The sequence below is a fragment of the Anabrus simplex genome, chromosome 1 (genome assembly GCF_040414725.1).
Source record: "Anabrus simplex isolate iqAnaSimp1 chromosome 1, ASM4041472v1, whole genome shotgun sequence".
Lineage (NCBI taxonomy): Eukaryota > Metazoa > Arthropoda > Insecta > Orthoptera > Tettigoniidae > Anabrus > Anabrus simplex.
Genome location: NC_090265.1, coordinates 645,495,259 through 645,508,810, shown reverse-complemented (window position 1 = coordinate 645,508,810; position 13,552 = coordinate 645,495,259). Strand labels below are relative to the sequence as shown.

General features: G+C 36.7%; 1 protein-coding gene across 1 annotated transcript in view; it reads right to left on the bottom strand.

The window, feature by feature from the left end:
* Positions 1-13,552, bottom strand: part of Nrd1 (Nardilysin) — a 197,490-nt gene that overhangs the window by 40,606 nt on the left and 143,332 nt on the right. Inside the window, exon 19 of the mRNA XM_067135758.2 lies at positions 10,786-10,993. Within this exon, the coding sequence (XP_066991859.2) occupies positions 10,786-10,993 (208 nt within the window). The remainder of the gene's footprint in view (positions 1-10,785; positions 10,994-13,552) is intronic.

Below are 13,552 nucleotides of genomic sequence, written 5' to 3'. Positions count from 1 at the left end.
TTTTGTTCCATATTGACTTATAAGTAAACCAATTTTTTTTATGTCTATAGCATAAAGAGTCTATGATCTGGATTCTTAGAGAAAAACTCTAACTAGACTGTATGCTACTATCATCTTTAGTGATAACGGGATAGAGCTATCCTGCAAATTGGACAAATACCCCATTAATGCTAAATGACATATAAACCATCATACATAGTTCCTCACTCTGGTATTTGTTTCAAAAGGTTCTATACACTGCAAAACTATAAAACTCAGTAAGACTTAAGCATCAGTGTATTATAAATTCTTTGTACTGTTTTGTGTGTTCATAAGCAATAAAGAAGTTTCACATATTTTTGATACTGTTACGTGCTCAAGCAACCATCAGCCTTGTCGTAGCCCCTTCGGTATTACCTGAAAGGGAATTACTAAGCCAGTTCAGGGAACTTCCCATTCTGCCCAAGGACATGCCACGGCTCTTTCTCAATTGTTCCCTTCATCTAGTTCCTCCATGCAATTTCCGGAAGATATGACAGGAAAGTTTGATCTCCAGCTCAACCCTGAATGTTCTAGTGGCCCAACATCGAGGTATAAATACAAGGCCCCTGAGGGCGAGTTGTTGTTGTGGTTTACATAAAATCGGCTTTATGTCCGTATCTCACACAGATTCACAACTAAGTATTTTTTATTTTCCACCTTTTCGATACACTAAATTGCTTAAGGCAACTTATCTTCTTATGTTAAATAATAATGTTATTTGTTTTACGTCCCACTAACTACTTTTTACGGTTTTCTGGAGACGCCGAGGTGCCGGAATTTAGTCCCGCAGGAGTTCTTTTACATGCCAGTAAATCTACCGACACAAGGCAGACGTATTTGAGCACCTTCAAATACCACCGGACTGAGCGAGGATCGAACCTGCCAAGTTGGGGTCAGAAGGCCAACGCCTCAACCGTCTGACCCAAACAGCCCGGCTCTTCTTACGTTAATTTTAAGGACACTTCCTCTAAAGCATTGATACTTTGTCATTATATGAATTATTCATCTAAACAGTGTTATGTGGCTGAAGATGTTTATAATATATGAAACATGTACCACTTTTAGCCAATAAGTTGCCTTAGGCAATTTAGCGTATCGATAAGGTGGAAAATAAAAATACTTGGTTGTGAATTGTTGTTGTTGTGTCGGAGAGACCAGTGTGTAGGTGCAGGCGACGGAACGAAAGACTGTATTGTGTGTTCACGTAATTCTGTGAGTATCGTCCTGCTGTTGAATACTGTTGACCTGTTTAGTTGTTCACTGCATGGGACTGTGTGAAGTACTGGACCGTATGTGGAGTCACCAATGAATAGTCGTCGTGTGTTGCATATCAAATCCAGCTGTCTACGCACAGCGGCAGTAGGAGGGGACTGAACTTTGGGAAAGTGAAAGTAAGGATTATAGACATTCCCAGGTAGCAACCAGCTGGGACTCCCGGGTGTATGTACAGAAGAGAGATTTGTAAATAGACTAGTAATTAGTGTGTGGCCATTTCTTAGGCCATCCTGAAATAAATTTGAGTAATGAACAGATGGAATTTTATATTCATAACAATACAAATGAACGCGAATGGGCTGAAAATAAAATTTCTCAACCAACGAGTGGAAAGGGTTAAGCTATCTCTCCTCCAATGCATAATGTGTCCAAAGAATTTTAATATTCATTGTTTATACACTGATGATAATCTGGTTCAGAGGTTGAGGTACTGAGCAATGGAGACACTGGTGCAGTCCAGGGTATGTATAACATTCTTCTCCAGCTCCACATTTCAAAGGAATTGATTTTCTTCGTATCTATAGCAATTAATAAATTTCATTTTTTGTTCCATATTGACTTATAAATAAACCACATTTTGTTTATATCTATAGCATAAAGAGTCTATGATCTAGATTCTTAGAGAAAAACTTTTCTTTTCTACTTTATCTTGCACCGACACAGATAGGTCTTATGGCGATGATGGGATAGGATAGGCCTAGGAATGGGGAAGGAAGCGGTCATGGCGTTAAGGTACAGCCCCAGCATTTGCCCAGTGGGAAAATGGGAAACCACGGAAAACCATCTTCAGGGCTGCTGACAGTAGGGTCGAACCCACTATCTCGCGGATGCAAGCTCACAGCCGCGCGCCCTTAACCTCACAGCCAACTCGCCCGGTGAGAGAGAGAGAAAAACTCTAACTAGACTGAATGCTACTCTCATCTTTAGTGATAACGAGATAGAGCTAACCTTCTGCAAATTGGACAAATACATCATTAATGCTAAATGACATATAAACACTTAAAATCATCATACGTAGTTCTTCATAAAACACTGAAGATACTGAGCAGGTTTTCCAAACTGCTGAAGAATTTCTTTACTGCTCAGTAGCTGCAATCACATTTCCCTTATTTATTTTTGTAATATGATACATGCTGCTCTATAGTTCACTTTTATTAGTAGCTGCTCTCACCGAGTACAGCTTACAGTATATTATAATATTAGCTCCCCATGGATGAACACCCTTCACCACCCTGCAAAATAGATCGTTTGACTTTACTGGATGTACTCTGTTTCCTAAACACTCATTAACACCTCACTAAAAAATGTTAATTAGTTAATTAGTTGATCAACTTTTAGAAATACAGTGGAACCTCGATTTTCCGTTTTTGGAGGGATCACGGGGAAGAAAACGTACAACATGGGAAAACGGAAAATCTGGGAACGAATGATCTATCAACAATTTGGCTAAACATCGCAAAAATGAAATATGTATAATTGAATTCTCACAAACAGCCCTAAACCGAACCAAAATACAGCCCCAATGGGCCTTCCGCCTACCAAACGACGCCTCTCTGTCTGAAGACCTGTAGATTATGAGGTGATGCATGGTCAGTGACAAATCCTCTCGGCCATTATTTCTGACTCTTTAGACTGGGGTCACCATCTCACCATTCGATAGCTCCTCAATTAGAGGTAATCGTAGAATGAGTGAACCTGGAACCAAAAAATGCCTGACCTGGCCGGGAATCGAATATGGCCAGCTTCAAACATTAATTACCGGTATGCAACTTAAAAATCTCGGAACTTTACATACAGTTTTACAGGGGAAACTTCATCAGTTTCCTCTGAAAACTTCTTTCAGTTCAGCAACTTTGATCAGCCAAACTCTTCAAAAAATCTAATACCCGTAATGCCAAGCCAAACAACATCCGACCACAAATAGTTTTTAATTCTCTAATTTAATAAAATAAAGCACATTAGAAACAAAAGGACCCAACATGATGGCGAAATCCCTTTTTATAATTTTCCATTGTAATTTGGTCACCAATATACTGTTCATAGTCAGTTTATGGAAATCTTGCAAGGTAAATAGAGTGTATTAGGTAGGCCATTCCCGCTCACAGTGCTCTCATTGGTCAACCGCGCATGACGTAGATTGGAGGGCTAGGAGTGCGCGCCTGCATTTGCCTGCACGCAGCATAAACGTCGATGATTAAGAAAAATAAGTTCAATTTTTAATAAATAATTAAAAGATTGCACTTATTAAAATAAAATTGTACTTTACATACCTCCTGCAATCACTATAGATAAATAATAGAAGAAACTCTGAGTGATTACATCTTAAAAGCCTACTTTAAATTCAATACATACATAGAAACACTGAAATAGTTGTTGGTTAAATTGTATTTAGAACTCACGTGTTTGTTTTTATTATTATTATTATTATTATTATTATTATTATTATTATTATTATTATTATTATTATTATTTAAGTACAGAAGTCAAAATCTGATTCACACTTTCATATTTATAAAATATAAAGCCCGTGAAAATTGCCAAATAATACCTCAAACTGCATAATTTTTTTGACAGCATTCTTTGGTTGGACGAGTAAGGACTCCCTTTAAAATGATTGATAACCAGTCGTGATGCACCACCTATATCAACGCAAACATTTCACCTTAGTCATCCAAGCTGTGTTTGGCTCTATGGCTAAATGGTCCAAGAGGTCTCGGGTTCGATTCCCAGCCAGGCCGGGGATTTTAATTTTCATAAGTTAATTCCTACTGTGGTTGGGGGCGTTGGGGTTTGTGCCATCTTCAACATTAGAATTCATCTTAGGTAGGGCCCCATCCTCACAGACGCGCACGTCACCTACAGACCTGCACCAGGCTTCTCACGAGTCCGAACACCATTACTGTAATTACCTAAGATGTCAACTACAGAGCAACCTTTGAATGCCAAGTAGCCTGCGAGATATTTAATTGCATCCTAGTTTATGTCTTCAATTTCAAAGTCCTGGCTCAAGTCTACCGTCCTTAACAACACTGATGTTTCTTCTGTTTCATCTATGGGTGAAGTTGTTAAGGGCCCCTCAACAACATCTATGAAAAATTCATCACTTACAAAGTTCATTACCAGCGTAAGGATGAAAACTACCCGTATCACTCGGCGATGGATTATTTTCAGCTTCCACTGACACACTACTGGAGAGAGGGATTTCATTACAGCCTATGAGTAACAGAAGTTGAATACTGTTACGAACTTCAAAAGGGGATGGATTGCCATGAAAGCTCCTAAGCCACAGACACGTGAAAACAAATTCTCCAAGCATACTTGGTTTAATCCGGCAATTAAAATATAAGACATACTTGCATTGTTCATGTCTTCAAAAAGTCCCAAGAGATAGTTTATAGAATTACTAACCACTTCTGAAACGAAGTAAAGTTTTCCGTTTACCAACTCTCAGTTGTGCAAACAACTCTATAAAGTGCTTCAGAGTATTTTCCTGACTCCTTAAGTTTAAGTCATATCCACTTCTAACGGGAATCTCTTCAAATATATGCGCCCTGGAGTTGAACATGTCGAAGGTGTCATTGACTAGCTTGATGAAGTTGCTTTCAACTTCCTTGTTTAAAGCATACCGCACTGCCAGAGCTGTACACCTGGAAAATAACTGCGCAGCCATTCTCACAATCCATATTTAGAATCATTCGTGTTTAACACAACAATCGACAAAATAATGAAAATGTTTTAAGACTCTGCGTATCACAATATAAAAGAGAGTTCCTTATCATTCACCGCAACAGCTGCCGACAGAAGCCTTCCACGTGACGTCAGCATGAGGCAATGTTATACGAAAAACAAAGTGCAGGAGTCGGGAATGAGCCCTCTTGGAAATCTTGTACCGCGAAAAATTAGGCCTACATCAACTTTTAAAGGTTATGTTAAACTCGAGAATATGGTTTTGAATGTAAGTATCAATTCTCAAGTGCTCGAATGCATTATATTCAATTCTGCCCGTCACTAATTACAATCAAATTGGAAAGAGAAAAAATATCATCAAAACTTCAGAAATTATGGTTATTCGTGACCTTGAACTCAGCTGGAAAACACTCTCCCTGTACAAGTTGGTACGAGTGCGAAATGATACAAACGTTTTGAAGTGAAACGTGCGCAAATAAAATGACAGTGGTTTTTTTTTTAAACATTTTAACACAAAAACGTAAAATTCCCAGTCTTATATTAAGACCAAAATAGTAATAGGCAATCCCAAAACCTCCCATGGCTTTATGTATGTAAGGTGCAATATCCGTTCTGGTCTTGAAAACATAATCGTACCTTCATGATAATATAAAAAAGTAGAGCTTTTAAATTATTAGTGAATTCACTTCAATACGGAACAATATGAAATTCTTATCTCTTAATTCAAGTAGAGCTGTTGAAATGCGCTCTGTCTCCTTCGAATTGTTGTGGACACTGTCTGCTTTATGATTTCCAATGATCCTCTAAACAATACCACCCGAATGCGATGATAAGGTGGTCCATTATGCAAGTTCACCGCCGATCACTTTTCCAGTACATTACTTCTTCTAATTACCGCAATAAGGGACGTTAACACCAAGATCCATAGGCCCTACGTTTGCCGTAGCCGTCCTTTCGTGAGATACAATTTCTTGAAAAACGCGTGGTCGAAGATTTAGCAATGATGGGACTGAAATTTCTGGAAAGTTAATCCAAGAAATTGTTTCTTTGAGGAACAAATAATGCAGGATTTTTACAACATGATTTAATAAGGATGCTCGTGGGACCAAGTAACTTGAACAAATAATACTGGAAAACATAGTTTCCAGGAACGTATAATCGAGGTAAAATCCAAACCATAAAAATTACTTTTCTTACCATTTGTTTTACATTACACTGACAAAGATAGGCCTTATGGCAACGGCGGGATAGGAAAGGGCTTGGACTGGGAAGAAAAAGACCATGACCTTATTTAAGGTACAGCCCAGCATTTGTCTGGTGTGAAAATGGGAAACCATGGACAACCACCTTCAGGGCTGCCAATAGTGGGGTTCGAACCCACCATCTCCCGAATTACTGTAATCTTCTTGTGAATATGGCTGCAAACCTATCCTTTCAAACTGCACAGAAAAGGATGCACTGAGTAAAAATGTCAGCAAATTTAATGTAAAAAGAAATTTTAAATAAAAATACAAAACGGCACAAAATGTGAAAAAACCAGAAAAGTCAAAAAAATAAGAATTTGTTCAAAGAAAAAAACAACTCCTCCTCCATCCGCCCCCCCCCCCCCTGTTCCATCGAACACATTTAGATCTGATTACTGTATGTATTCTCCTATTTAAAATCCAGCTTTAGTAATATTCATCATATTTCTTAGAATGATCACATCAAAATCTTTAAAACATAATTTTTTATCCCTCAGTGAAACATTACAACCTCTTAACCTTCAGAGTAGCTACTTATTATGATATGATTTATCAAAAGTGCTACCATGGCATAATGCTATTAATGGAACAGTTAGTTGCTATGTGCGCACCTTTTAAATTCCACGTTCCAGTTGTTTGAGGCGTTATTGACGAAACTATTCACCATGAACACTATCACGCGGTAATGCTATGATGAAAATATAGGCTTACCTGCTATCTTGTGATAGTCTACAGAACCATTTACTTTATATTTACAATCTATGTGGTGAAGGTACATGTCTTCTTCTGGGAGCTGGGATTTTAGTGAGAGTGTGTTTTAAATTTGTAAAGATTGATTGGAATTACATGGAGAATTTAGTTGCGTGAAGCTGGTTGATCAGAATTTGATAATTGTTAGTTATAGATCTCCAAATGCCGATGGTTATGTACTTCTTAAGAATTTTGAATTAACAATGGAAAAAAAATTGAAGTTTAAGGCCAAAGTTGCTGTTTGTGGGGATTTTATCATATAGATGGCATATTCAGATGGGCAGATTTCTAGAAATTTTCTGAATTTACTAAGAACTCTAAATTTAACTTGCAGAAACAAGCTACCTACACGTAATAATGGTTGCTTGGATAATATTATTGTAAATTTTATGAGATATTTGTATAAACTTAGACTTGTTGGTGGGGGTTTCGTAGATCATGACCCCTTGCTTATATCACTATGTCTTAACAAGCTTGACATAATTTACAATGACGAACTTGTTCTGATGTGGGTAAAGAGATAGGGTGATGATTATATTAACATATTTATTGAAAATACTGAGCCTCCGTGGCTCAGACGGCAGCACGTCGGCCTCTCACCGCTGGATACCGTGGTTCAAATCCCGGTCACTCCATGTGAGATTTGTGCTGGACTAAGCAGAGGCGGGACAGGTTTTTCTCCGGGTACTCCAGTTTTCCCTATCATCTTTCATTCCAGCAACACTCTCCATTCTCATTTCATAGCATCTATCAGTCATTAATAAATCACTTTGGGAGTGGCGACCCCATCGTACTAATAGCCTACATCTACTTCATTCATAACATCCCTGACCCGGTCAATGACTGGAAAACAGGTTGTTGGTTTTCATTTTTCATTTATTGAAAATCTGAAAAAATTAACTGGGGTTTTGTATTTGAATTTCAAATGGGAGAAAATGATATTGAAACTGTACTTGGAAACTTTTTAGATAATTTTTTTTTTTTTTTTTTTTAGCTATATGTTTTACGTCACACCGACACAGATAGGTCTTATGGTGACGATGGGATGGGAAAGGCCTAGGAGTGGGAAGGAAGCGGCCGTGGTCTTAATTAAGGTACAGCCCCAGCATTTGCCTGGTGTGAAAATGGGAAACCACAAAAAACTATCATCAGGGCTGCCGACAGATAAATTGGTTGAATTGTGGCATTTATGTTCACTACTGATCAAAATTAGTCATAATGGTAAACGTAAAAGCAAGAAGTTGAACTGGTATACTGATAAATTGACTCAGTATAGAGAAAGAATGCTTTTGCTGTATGGATTTTATAAAAACTCTTGTCAGTGACGAACCGAGCAGAATGGCATGTATAAGGCTTATCTTCATTGTAAAAAGTTATATAAAAGAAAAATTATCCATGCCAAAACTTTAGTTGTGGAAAATATATTGAGAATGCACCCATCAAATGCAAGGTGGCATGGGATGTTATAGAACAAGAAAACATCCTTACTCATACTCAAGACACATTTCTCGATCCTGAAGAACTGAATAATTATTCCTTAAACTCTGTAAAAGAAATTGGAGATCAAATTACGGGAACAGGTACAGCTGCGAGTGACTTTCTTCACAATCAACCCTCCTGCTGAAACACTTTCTATTGGGTTGAAATCACATCTGATGAAGTAATTAAAGTTAGCTTAAAATTATCAAACTCTAAGATTATGGATTGTTATTGGTAATCTAATTACATCATCAAAAGAATATTACATTTGATTTCTGAACCTCTAGCTTTTATTTTTGATAAGTGTTTAGAGTTTGGAGGTGTTTTCCTGATTTATTTAAAATTTCTAAAGTTATTCCAGTATTTAAAAGTGGAGATAAATCATTTCTTCAGAACTATTGTGCAGTCTCAATTGTTCCAATAATTTCTAAAATATTTGAATCCCTTTTGTACAATCAACTTAGCAACTATTTTGAAACTTACAATCTCTTATCCGACAGTCAGTTTGGGTTTTGACAAGGTAAATGTACTACTGCTGTTCTTGAAATTGTTAATCAGATATTAATAGCTTTTGAAAACAAGCAGGCCATCTCTTTGGTGTTATGTGATCCAAGGAAAGCTTTTGATTGTATTAATCATTAAATTTTACTTCCAAAGCTTGAGATGTATGGTGTCGAATATCCCTCACTGAACATAATTAAGTCATACTTAAATAACAGATATCAGTTTGTCTCAATTAAAAATAGGTACTCCACTTTGAAGAAAATTACAACTGGTGTGCCACAGGGCTCTGTCCTCGGTCCATTTTTATTCATTCTGGCAATCTGTGATTTACCGCAAAATTTTACATCCTATGCGGATGATACAACATTAATTACAAAACACCAGAGCATCTCAGGTTTGCATCAGATGTTGCACGAAGCTCTTGCAAATGCAATGAATTGGTTTTCATCCAATAGGCTGTTGTGCAATCAGGATAAAACTCAATTTCTCACACTAGGATTATCCAAAGATATTGAAAGTCTGTCAGTCAAACTTTTGGGTTTTCATATTGATGCCAAATTGAACTGGGAAACACACATCAATCATGTTTGTAAAAAAAAATATCATGAGTGGCCTATTTGATATGGAAACTGAGGGATTTAGTTATCAGAGACTACCTAAGGATGGCATATTTTGGTCTCTTCCAGTCACACATTACTTATGGACTGTTATTATGGGGGCATTCTTCTTATGTCTATAATATTCTCCTAATACAGAAAAAGGTTGTTCAAATAATGTGTAGGGCTGGTGCAATTGACCATTGTCGACCTCTCCTCATTAAGTTTAAAATACTGACAATTATAAATTTGTATATTTATATAACTTTGACATATGTTTAAAACAACATAAATGAATTCAGTACAAGGGAAAACATTCACCTTCATGACACTCAGGGCAAAGCAGACATTGACATCCCAATACACAGGCTGTCAAAAACTGCTCACTCACATAAAATTAGTTATTTAAGATTATTTAATAAACTACCACATTCTGCATGGTCCACTCCTTTCAGTAATTTTAAAAGAAAAATGTATGATTGGTTAACAGAAAATACATTTTATAATACCTCTGAATTCTTAGAAATGCATAATGTTAGTACTGAGTTTTAATAAAAGGTGTATGTTCATTTAGCCTTAGTAATATTACTAAATTATTATCAGTTGACGAAGCCTATTTCGTTGTATATGGTCAATGGCAAATAAAGATTCTTGATTCTTTCTTGCCATATCAGGTCCCCCTGCATTGGCAATCATTAAGGTGAGTGCATTGCAATCTGTTGTCAGTTGGAATAGCTCTTCAGTGCTACAAATTCCAGTCCATTCTTTTATGTTTCTTATTCATGATGTTCTCCTCCTCCTAACAACTTTTAGACCATCAATTTTGTCTTCTAAAAGATACTGTAAGATCTGGCAATGGCCATTCCTTAGTATGCAACCAAAGTAAGATATCTTTTTGCATTTGATTGTAGTCATGAATTTTCTGTTAGCTCTTGCCCCAATACATGCATATGTGTATAAAATGTAACAAATAGAACCAACAGGACAGAGGGAATGTGTTATACTGACTTAGGGTCTTGATATAGAATGAGGGTTAAAATGACTTAGGACTCAAATGTAGAACAAGACTAGGTGGTGCAAAAATAACTCAGCACAGGGGTGTTTATCCATCCGGAAATAAACAGCACTTAAAGGGTTAACATACATGACAGCATCCTTGTATTCACCACTACTAACACATCAATCAATATGACAAAATTATGCAACAATATTAACTTCTGTAGATATACCTCTCTTTCCAGACGATTGAAAATAAATTCCATTGAAAGAATCTCATCCCAGTTACGATTCACCTCTTCCTTCAAGTGCAAATCAACACACTGTTTCAGTTTGATTAAGGTCTGGCGGGTTCCTTCAATATCTTTTTCAGGCATTTTCTTCAGAGTTTTTGAGAAATTCTTCAAAAATGCCTCAATCCTCAAATCAACGTATTCTGTGCTGCAAAAATAGAACAGACATGAATTAAGGTCAATTATCTCAAAGCTAGACCTATCAAATCATCTAACACATTCAGCTATACTAAAACTCGAAAAATAAAGCAGTATTTATACATCAATGCACAGCAGTGATTATTGTAAAAATTGGTCTGAAAGAATGTCTACACCTATTAGGCTTGGAATGACCTCAAACTGAACTTCTATTTCTGAATATTGGCAGGATGTCTTCAAAATAAAGAATATGTCCGACTATGCATTTTCAAATTACCGTATTCACTTGTGTATATATTGTATTTTTTTAATTCGCCTTCAAAAATCGCAGTGTGACATTCTATATGTAGTAAGTTAGTAAATTGAACCTGATTAGAATTTAAATATTTTGACAGTAATAAAGCCTCACAATTTCACATAATAGATTGCATTTTATTTTGTTTAGTAACAAGTTGTTCAATATCAGCAAAAGTATTGAAGTTTGTAAAATTCCATTCACAGCCGAATACAATCTCCTGGCATTTCCACTTCCATTTCACACACAGAAAGGATTAAAAATATATGCCTACAGCCAGCACTCGTCATGTAATAAGCATATATTTTATTTTTTTATGTATGGGTATACCTAAAACCGTTTCTTGAATATTAACATACAGTAGAAATCTGCTATAGCGAGTACAGCATATAACGGTAACCCCGTTATAACGACAGTTTTTGTCTGTCCCTTCAAAATTCCTATATTAAACTGTGTCTTATTCTTCGCTTACAGCGAAAGCCCTATCACTGACGCATCCGTTATTACGAGCAATTAAGCGTGCGCGATTTTTTCAGTTACCAATATTTATGTACCCAGCAATTTGCATGCGATCAATCAACTTCGGTATCGTTTCCTCGCTATGTCCACTAGCAAGTTCTCTCGTCGATATTCAAAGGCGATGTCAGAGTCGATTAGTAATACCCGTCGACTGCTGTTCCGTAACGAAAAATGGAAATGAAAGAGGAGGACATGTTTCCGCAATAAATGCGTAAATAATGTGTCCGATAGCAGTTGTTAATTTGTTACAAGTAAAGGCTGAAGTAAATGATTGATTAATATTAATGCTAAATACTGCAATTAAGTAAGAATGGGATATACCTCAAGATATGGCAGAGTGAATCACTGATTTCAGAGGTTAGTTAATATTTTCTCGCGTCTGGTTGAATTTCGGAAAGGCTATTATCATGTAAATTTATAGTGGGGTTATCATTTCTCTACTGGCACTTGAAATATGTTTTCATGATGCATATAGTACTTCAAACCGTGCTCGGATATGGGAGTTATTAAATACTATACTGCTATTTACAGAACCTGGCTAGAACAACTATCTGTGTCTGACAAGAATTTGCGGCAGCTTGTACGTACTGCAGGAGTAGCAGATACTTTGCTTTTAGCTACAAACATCAGTCGTGCCAGACAATGCAAGCTCTCTGAATCAATGCATATTCCATATCAAACTGTTCATTATGCAGTACATACAGTAAATGTGTAATGAAGGCACAATTGCTCTACCACTTTGAAAGTTCACGACAGCACCTCAATTCGCAAGAGTCAGCGCAGAAGGAACAGATGTTTATTATCAGGCCTCGAGGCATGCACGGCAGACATGTTTACCGCTCGCACCTCTTACCCCGCATTCACGCAACTTCCCGTCAGACGACCATAGTACTCCCTGAGTCAGGATCATTAATCACTTTAATAAAAAAAGTATTCCTTCCAATTGCAGCATACTTCAGCTCTATTACCTCCAAATAATCGGATTCTTGTAAGTGAAAATGGCATATTTCATAGCAGTCAAAACGTTCTTACAGTGAAGGAAATACTAAGTAATCTTCTCGTGGATGTTATTGCTGTAGAAACTCTGGTAACAATTTTATTAACTGAAGCTTTTGAAATATTAGCATTGTCACCAAACATTACAAGAAAAATCGCTGGTTGTGCATTTAAAAAGTGTTCAATTAAGAATGCACTTGACGGCACAGAAGACTATGCTCTGTATGACGACAGTGACAAAGAAATAAATGATGAAGAATAAGAACGATCTGATGGTGATGACTAATGAAACAATTAAATGGCAGAAAATTGATTCCTTATGCTTTGTGTGCTTCATTAATTTTTTTTTTCTTTCTAATTTCTCGGGGGTCAGCTTAAAATCAGTGACAGCTTATAATTGAATAAATACGGTATGCTGATGATATGGTCTTAACATATACGTTGAAGAAGGAAATAGTAGGATGAGCAGAAAGTAATGAGTTGAAGCTGAATATACAACAGACTGTTTCCACGACATTCAGACAAGGGAGTCAACATGAAATATTCAACATGGAAGACAATTAATTTAAACTGGTATAGCAATTTAAATGTTTGGGTGTAGTCATACAGACCCATGGCAACGTATTTAATCTCCATGTCAATAACCGTCTGTGAAAGCAATAACTGACATGAAACAACTAAACAGTTTGTCTTTACCAACAGCCATTAAACTTTTCCATATAAAAGTCAGCCCAGTAGCAATGAACAGCTTAGAAAATA